The sequence below is a fragment of the Wyeomyia smithii genome, chromosome 3, assembly GCF_029784165.1.
Source record: "Wyeomyia smithii strain HCP4-BCI-WySm-NY-G18 chromosome 3, ASM2978416v1, whole genome shotgun sequence".
Classification (NCBI taxonomy): domain Eukaryota; kingdom Metazoa; phylum Arthropoda; class Insecta; order Diptera; family Culicidae; genus Wyeomyia; species Wyeomyia smithii.
Window position 1 is genome coordinate 73,359,974 of NC_073696.1, and position 9,595 is coordinate 73,369,568.

A 9,595-nucleotide genomic window follows, 5' to 3' on the forward strand; every position below is an offset into this window, starting at 1 on the left:
TTCGAGATATGTTCCGAAACTAAAAAAAATAATGAATATTTGAACAGAATTTTAACAGTCATTGGTTCAGAGTTCATAAAATTACTTTCACAAGTCATCTTCATGGTTTTGGGTGTTATGGGGATATGCCCCCGAAATATTCCTTCCAGAACAGAACCTACTGGGGCTTTTAGTGGCCATAGAAACAATGAAATACCAATAATACATCCAATATTTTCAGAACCACGAACATCGCTCTTTCGTTTTTATGTTGATAGTTGCCTTAACGATGAGTGCTTTCTTTTCTCTAATATACAGTTTTCTCTAGCGGCGTATACAGTAGTGTGGGTTTTCCCTGACTGTCCGTGATACTTATCACTAGAATCGACAATCGGAAAATCGTCGAGAAAATGAATATTAATGAAATATGAATGATTGTCCCTAGGTTTTTCTTGTTGCAAATTTTTCATTTATATATCGTTATATCTTTGGAGTGAGTCACAGCTACGATCCTTTCATTGTAGATAATCTCTGGACACTGTTGCGCCGGAAGGTTGGTGTTGTTATTCGAACCAACAAGCAGCATATTTTTCAACTCCTGCGTTTGTGTTTTCATGTGAATCATGACCTTCACCAATCGCATGTTGTCTTCTAGTTGATTTCCATCAACTCCCCGAAATTCAAGGAATTTACATTTGATTGATTCCATTTTAAATAAATGAATTTACTGTTTTATCTATCACCGTTGAAAATATATATAATCCATTTGAAAATTTGGAAAATTGATTATGCTTATAAACAAACCGATGCAACTCTCTCTTACAAGCAAAACTGCCTGATTCTCGGTTTCGTTCGTTTTCTCGTTCTGCATTCCACCCGTTTCGATATTGCGATAATATTGAAATATCGATACTTTCATTGCGATATATTTGTTACTTGATATCGAATCGTTTCAATATATCGCGATACCAAATATCGATACCTTCGCTTTCGATTCCCATCCCTAATTCGGTTTATTTGCGTTGAAAGAGATTTCGAAGGCTGTTCGCACCTACACGCTCGTAAATAATAACTCATGAGCTGAGCAACTCTGACTCAGTTTAGAACGATGTTCGTAGACGTCAAAAAATGAGTAGAAGTCCTTTTTGATTTTGAGTAACTTTGACTCACTTTTTGGGTTTCCTTCATACAACTTCTTTCTGAGTAACGTCGCATGTAACGACGTCCATTTTGAAAGATGATTACGATGTGCTTCAGTTTGTGACATATGTTTTTTAATTGTGTGCGCCTCAGAAGGCATTATAACTGTTTACTTTTATTACAAGGTAATTATTGATGAACATGTGGTGTCGTTTATTGGCCGTGGCGGATTTCTAGCCAGTAATGAAACTGAACTGTACCCAAAAGATGAGTAATGTCGTACTCAAATTTTGAGTAATAATGACTCATTTTAAAGACGCCTAGTATTACTCAGTTTTGAGTATTTGTGGAGTTACTCAATTTACGAGTTGTTCCACTTTTTACGAAAATGCGTCAAATGTTACTCATGTTAGAGTTATTATTTCCGAGCGTGTACGTGAACTCTCGTATGTAATTGTCAAAATGTGCGTGATGACAAAAGCAAAAATATTTCCTTCTTTTTTTTTCGCACGCAGAAACCAAACAAATATCAGCAACACCGTCAACGCCAATAATTTGGCGCTGCAAGCATATACAGGCTCCTATATTTTTACCATCAAATGAGTAATAATAACTCCAATTTGTGTTTTCATCGTTCCCACACGGAGAAAAAAAAAATATTAAAAAAAATCAAACTTCGCACAGTTAAAATTTATTGCCGGGTCTCAGGAAATTTTGCCGACTGAGTGCTCGGTTGAAAAAATGATGACAGCTGTCACATTTTTCGTAAATCTCGGTTCAATCTAACTGAAATTTCGGCATAAAATATTACCAAGCTATCACTACCGAGATTACGGCTATTTTGTGCCAAAAGTTCAGTTAGGTGAACCGAGATTTAAGAAAAAATGCGACAGCTGTCATTATTTTTTAACCGAGCACTCAGTGGTGTCGTTCTCGGCGAAAATTACCGAGACCTGGCAATTGGGTTGTTTAGTAATATCAGTTTTTTATGTCATCTGAAAGAGCTCCATTTTCTAAGCAAAACGTGATTTTTAGAAATTTTCTATCGTTGTCCTTTAATTTTTAAATCACGAATTAAAACTGCTCAAAATCTACTCGAAATTGTTACAATGATAGTTTGCCCATATACCGATTATCGTTGTAGCGATTTGGAGTGATTTTCATTTTTCATTTAAAAATTGAAAGGCAATGATAAAAAATTTAAGCAAAAATCACGTTTTGATCAACAAATTACATTCTTTTAACTGATGTATAAAAATCAGAAATCTGTGATTAATTTTAAGTGTGCATGTTAAGTCAAACATATTCTCAGCCAGGGATGCCACATGTACAGATTAATCTGTATTTTACAGATTTTTGGCCGAAGTAACGGTACAGAATCTGAATATACAGATATACAGATTTCAGATTTTCCGAAATTGACATTAATTTTTAAAAACAATCCAAATTTTATTTAATTAAATATTAAGCAAATTGAACTTATTTTCAACTCCTCACACGTTTTAGGCTAAAAACTTTGTTTATGTACCATAAAAACTTAAAAAATACAAAGTTCTTTATGTATAAACAATACAGATTTTTTTAAAGATATTTTTGTTCCAGATACAGATGCTCAGATTTTTTCAAGGGAAAACACAGATTCAAATGTGGCAACCCTGTTCTCAGCGTGATATAGCGACAAACAAACATTTGGTTAACATCACAATAGCAGTTGTTTGAAATAAATAGTTTGAAACATAAACTAGCAAGTGCAGATTGTTTCTAAAGAAAAAAACAACATTTATGGCATGTTGAGTCGGTTTCTGGCTACAGCGTGTTATTCTGGTTCCTAAAACACCCATATTGGGTTATATTCGGTCATTTTGGGCTGTTTCCCAGAAACCAGAACTATCCATCTTAGAATTCAAAATAGTGTCTTAGGTTGAATTTTAGCTTTTGTACATCATCACGATTACGGAAATACCCATATGGAATCGATTCTTGATGTTCCAGCGGTTCTTCGGTGTTTTCAAATAATTCCCCGAAAAAAAATTTACGATGTATTTTGCGGTGAGAACAGTAAACGGACAATGTTTTTTACAGGGGGGATTTACTGCTGTCAAAATTCATATATGTGTGCGTTATCGCAGATCAACTCTGGTCCATGAAGTTTGTTGGTCCATGACGTTTAAAAGATTTCCTGTGTGGCGAGGAAACTTCATGATTTTCAGCTAATTGCAGGCTGCTGCCACCAAACTTCACTACGTAACGCAGTATTAATAAAAGATTTCCGCGATTTCTAGAGTTTTGTTAAAAAAGAACGTTACAATTCTACTAAATTTTACTTCAATCAAAACGACACAATCAAAACAACCGGACGCCTTGTTGCCAAATATGCTGGTCACGGTTACACGATATTTGACAGATAGATTCCCCCTGGTTTTTTATTGTAACCATAACAAACACGGTATTTTTACTGTAAGCTTGCAAACGATTGTTGTCATTACCATGTTTTAACAACGTTTTTTGTTGTTGAATCTACCGACAATAATTTTACATTGTCAGTGACTTCTTAATGTATGGGCAAAATGCCTGAAAAAATGCTGTTAAGATACATAACGCCCCCCCTTTTTCATGGTTAAAATGGCAAAAACGATGTTTTTTATTGTTCTGGACAATGATATTTAATGTAAAACTGATATATTTATTTACATTGAAAAACATAGTTAGATTATGGTGAAAAAATACACGTTTAAAAAAAATTTCTATCCGGATAAACAACTTGGCAGCGCTTTCGCGCGATGCGTTTGGAAATGTCATCTTATTCGTATATTTAGAATCCATCTACTTGCAAGTCGCTTTTTATTTACCGTGCGGGTTGTTCTTTTTAGTAGCTGTTTTCTTGCAAGACAAAATTCATGGGTGGTCCTTTTTCCTTTTAGTGCTTTTAAAGAAAATTATTTGCGGTAGTGTATACGAAAATGTTGCAGGTTGAATATTTACCAGCAAAACTTACTGACTGATTTCTTTTTTTGTGTGAATGTATTGTCGATTATCTCAGAAATGTTAAAACCTTAAGTTCACCGCAGTAATTGTTGCCAATGATTTAAGTAAAGTGAGCGTAGGTGCTAGCAGCAAACGAAGCAAATAACAAATTAAAATTGCTCGTGCTCGGGCTTTGCATTTAGTAATTAGTCAATTGATATGCACATCAGGAATCACCTCAATGAAATTAACGAGTTCTTTTGTCTTATTGCTCTGAGTGGTCAGCAACTTGGTGCTCTGCATTCAGTCAAGCTGGAAGCCCCAAAACTATTAATAATCAATAGCGAATGAAGTAGCTTAGCTGGAGTCGTAGTTTCTTAACGAATCGGAAAACGTAGAAATCAAGCTACTAGCGCATACAGTGTCTCAATGGAATCGTTACTATATCAAAGCGAAAGATAGCCGTACGCAAGTTTCGTTTTTATTTTGGTAAGTAACTCTTTACATCCCTGTGCTCTACATGTTTGTTGTCTTTGGACAGGGAATGCGGATCAAAAACCATTCTAGTAATGCGTAATCTTTACAATAGTACTTGTTTGTTTGTGGTACTAGTAACTATAATATCTTGATTTTTGTGAATCGAATTTTTTAAACTAATGTATATACCATGTTTGAATTTTTCAACTGATAGACCATAGAGCTATTCTAGCTTTTAGCAAAATGAATATTATCGGTGGGGAACTAAGCTCTTTACTTAGACTGATTGCACACGTATGAATGTTCCGATTTTGAAAAGTTTGAGTATTTTCTCCAGGCTCGAAAATTAAAACGTACAGCATGTTTTTATGAAGTCAAAAGTATTCTTCATATATCTTCTTATCTGGCGTTAATTCAAGTAGTAATTCTTCAAAGTAAACAATCGTGTGCTTTTGCAATTATACACATTTTTTTTTTTTGATTATTTATTATAGTCACAATTGAAGGATGACATCCCTTTTTGTGTTACTCGTTCTCACGGTGTTATCTGGCCAACATGGACATGCAAAGGAATTCAGCCAGTCAACAAATCAGGTAACACAACCTGACGCCGCTCCGCGACTGGAATCAATCAATGGAACGCAAAACTTTCGGATGCATGGAAAAAAAGGTAAAGATGACAAAACCTGGTTCGATGGTCGCGAAATGCGGTACATTTACTGCGTCCGACCGGCCACATGTGAGCCAATTAGGCACAAGTCCTGCCTCGGATCACCGCTGCCATACTCGTCAATCAGCTTAGATTTAACAGATTCATTCAGCCAAGAGCAAACTCATGACAAGCTTTATCAATACAATGCTTTACGGCACGTGCCGAAATGTTGGGCTGTCATTCAACCGTTTCTATGTGCGGTTTTTACGCCGAAATGCGAAAAAATTAATGGACGTGATATGGTTTATCTGCCTTCGTTGGAAATGTGTAAAATTACCCTCGAGCCATGCCGGATTTTGTATAATACCAGCTACTTTCCGGAATTTCTGAAATGCAACGAAACATTATATCCGTCCAAGTGCAACAATGACGTTCGAGAGGAAATGAAATTCAATGCTACTGGACAATGTTTAAAGCCGCTTGTGGCAGCTGATTCACCGGCGAATTTTTACAAAGGTAACACGAATGCTCATCTTAAGGTTTTATTTAGCATTATTACAATGTTTTGTTGGTATTCTAGATATTGATGGTTGCGGTTTGCAGTGTAAAGATCCCCTGTTCACTGATGATGAGCATCGACAGATTCATAAACTCATAGCATGGGGAGCAGGAGTGTGCCTTACCTTTAATCTGTTCACTATCGCTACGTTTGTTATTGATTGGCGCAACACGAAAAAGTATCCTTACGCGTTGGTGATTTTCTATATTAACTTCTGTTTTATGGTGGCTTGTTTGGGGTAAGTTACATCGGTGATTCGGTTTTGACATTAACATTAACCTAATGTTTATTGCACAGTTGGTTAGCCCAGTTTACGCCCGGCGGATGGGAAGATATTGTATGCCGCAAAGATGGAACACTTCGCAGCTCAGAGCCGAGCGCTGGTGAAAACCTGTCCTGTATAGTGGTCTTTATTTTAGTTTACTATTTTTTAATCGCTGCTATGGTGTGGTTTGTGATATTCACGTATGTGTGGCACCGGTACTTCAAGGCTATTGGTAAGATTCAGGATCGTTCGATACGAAAAAATGGATCATATTTCCATCTAATTGCGTGGTCATTGCCGCTAGTGCTGACGATTACAATCATGGCTCTGAGTGAGATCGATGGTAATAGTACGGTAGGAATTTGTTTTGTAGGGTATCTAAATCATCCCATTCGGGGAGGTTTTTTGTTGGGACCGGTAATCTGTGTACTGTTTATTGGTGGATACTTTCTTAGTAGGGGATTGGTTACACTTATTAAGTTGAAAATCTCGAGCAAGGAGATCATTCCTGCTAGTTTTAGTAAAAAGATCAGACAAACGATTGTTCGAATGGGCATATGCACTGTTTTCACTTTCATCTTCATTTTTGCAACGCTATGTTGTCACATGAATGAATTTAGAAACAGTGAAAACTGGTCTCTTGCTTTAAAAAATTACATCATTTGCCAGATTTCTTCCACTTACACCGACGTGACAAGCTCGTGTAAGATCCAGAACCGACCAAGTGTTGCCATTTTACAGATCCATCTGATATGCCTGTTTGCATCAGGTATTGTTATGTCCTCGTGGGTTTGGACCAACTCGACTTTGAAAACATGGGGACGGTATTTTCGGAGGCGCTTCGGATCCGACATAGAGGAACCGGTGAAGCTGCAGAAGCATAAAGTTATTGCACAAGCTTTTGCCAAGCGGAAAGAGTTCCAAAATCATGGGCGACTGTCGATTTCATTTCACAATTCCTACACGGATCCGGTTGGATTAAAATTTGATATGAACTCCGCTATGGGAAGTCATGATCTAAGCTCGACTTGGGCTAATTATTTGCCACGATTTGTGAACAGACGGTATGCGCTGACCGGTGCAGCGACTAGTTCAAGTCATGATCCAAGGAAAAATTCGGTCGATTCGGAGATAAGCTTCAGTGTCAGGCACGTCTCAGTAGAATCAAGAAGAAATTCGATCGATTCGCAGGTTTCGGTGAAAATCGCAGAAATGAAAACAAAGGTGGCAAGTCGGAGCCGAAGCGGAGTAAGTAGTAGCAAACATCATCAGCATCAGCACAAAAATAGACACCAGCGGAGACGCGATTTCACTTCCGCTTCGGGGCGACGATACAGCCGAAAAGAGAGTAGCACCTCTGTTGAATCTCAGATCATTACAGCAATTCAAAAGGGGAGACATTCTTCAAGCGGTAACAGCCAATTTTTTGGAGCAACTAATATGCAGCGAAGAACTGGAATTGGCGGAATGGATGCTGATCAAATCAATGATTTCATCTCCAACGGAAAGTTGTTACTCCCGTTTTTGCATCAGTCTGGATTGACATCTTCAGAAGATGATAATGGCTCGAATGCCTCATTTAAAGTACAGGATGCCAAGTTCGATGTGATCCTTAAACAAATTGGGGGAGCACACGGTTCGAACAACAGATCAGACACACACAACGCCGGCTGTCAAATCGAAGAATATCGCTCTAGTGATGATGAAAGTAGAGGCGCACGAACGCTCTCTACTCGAGAAGATTTTTCCACTATTCATAAAGATGGTCTCAGAAGCAGCAAGGAAGGGGGACGCACCAGCAAAAATAGTTCCAAAAGCGTTCGCAGTAAAAAATCGTCACGCCAAGGCACAATACGAAAGTCACAAAAGCATTCGCGAGCTAGTCAGAAGAGTCAGCGACAAAATGACAAGAAAGAAAAAGCGAGAGAACGGGAACGGGAAAAGGAACGCGAAAAAGAGATTGAACTTATTGAACGGAATAATATAACCGATTTCAATGATTCTTCCTTTACCTCCTACTGCTCGGAATTATCGCCGCTGAACGTGAATAGTTCCTACTCGGGTGTATCAATGACCAAAACTAACTCACGCAATTCCAAACGCAGTTGCGATGTAGGCATTCAGGCAAATGCCGATGAAATTGCCACTCAAACCATGTCCTCATTTGAGTTCTCCGAAAAGGCTATCAAAAATGAAGAAAATGAAGATATATATACCGAAAACCATTCACTGCTAAGTCCGAAAGTTATGTGCCACATGGGGTCTGTGCGAAAGCGTGAATATGTCGACGTCAGTTTAACTGAGGCGGAAAAACTCAAGTTACTGCTGCTGCCATCCAAGTAGAGCAAAGGTAGAAATCTCAACTGTAATTATATATTGAAGAATACTCGTTGCGGAGTAGAATTTCAACAACGACTTTTACGATTATTTTATTGAATATAAAATACAAAATCGAACTAAAGTAGTGTTTAGGGCGTAGATCGTTAACTAACCAGATAGTTAAAAAGCAGTAACTATTACTATGTTAGTTGTCTATTTACCACGTGAAAATAGTAACAACTCAGTCGTTAGCAGATTCCATTTTGTGGAAGAAGACTAACATTGAAAAAGGTGCCTTTTTGCATTGAACAATTTAACATTTTAATGATAGGATAAGAATATACATTTTTTACCTTTTATAGGCGGCCTCTAAATACAATAAGAATCTGAGCACAAGCATTTAATGTCGATAGGTACCAGTATTGACTTGGTATAATTTTATTTGTCTATAATTGTTCAGAAATTTACAACGTTAATAAAAAGAGTTGCACTCAATGCAACATCACCATATTATGCAGTAACACATCACAAGTTCGAAAAGTTTTTGTGCCACGATATATCTATAACACTAAATTCAACTATACAGTGCAGTGAGGCAAAGGCAACAATTAAACTGCACATCACTCTCCTTGCATTTATTTCAGCTGGTTTACTGTTGTGACGTTGTGAGAGGTAAAGCATAGAGCGTTTGATAGTGACAGTAATCGTTTAGTTAACGATGAAAGTAACTGTGCGTCACGGCATTTGTAATAGTGGTTTTTCGATTTTCTTCGCCTTTAAATGTTAAAATTTTATAAGAGGTAACAAATTCATTACAACACATAACAGCAAAATGCTACCTAAATGAGACTGATTGATAGTGGTGGAAAAATAATAAAAATAAAATCAACCGGCATGAAAGTAATTGTACTAAAAAACATCCCAAACGATGCACAACGGATGTCCGATACGTGTATTGTTTATGAGGCAATCAAAATTCAAATCGTTACAATGTATTTTTATATAAAATTTATTCTCACCGGCTTAAAGTCCATCGAAAAAAAAAAACACAAAATAATACTCCAGCAGGCATTTAGCTGAACAAAGTAAAAAACTATATATTGTACGTAGCATTCAACTAAGATAAGATTTTTTATTGGAACAAAAAAAAAACGATTTTTTAAAGAACCATCACGTATCAGTAGCAGTTGATGACATTCCTTACTGGTTTAAAAGCAGACATAATTGAAACATAAAGAAC

The 9,595-nt window shown here is 37.0% G+C and overlaps 1 protein-coding gene across 1 annotated transcript; it reads left to right on the forward strand.

Moving 5' to 3' along the window:
- Window positions 1–3,953: 3,953 nt before the first annotated feature.
- Window positions 3,954–9,522, forward strand: LOC129733216 (protein smoothened). The gene is made up of 4 exons (XM_055694880.1): window positions 3,954–4,572; window positions 5,055–5,728; window positions 5,793–6,009; window positions 6,069–9,522. The coding sequence occupies exons 2-4, from the start codon at window positions 5,068–5,070 to the stop codon at window positions 8,377–8,379; spliced, it is 3,189 nt and encodes a 1,062-aa protein (XP_055550855.1). The 5' UTR covers window positions 3,954–4,572; window positions 5,055–5,067; the 3' UTR covers window positions 8,380–9,522.
- Window positions 9,523–9,595: the final 73 nt, after the last annotated feature.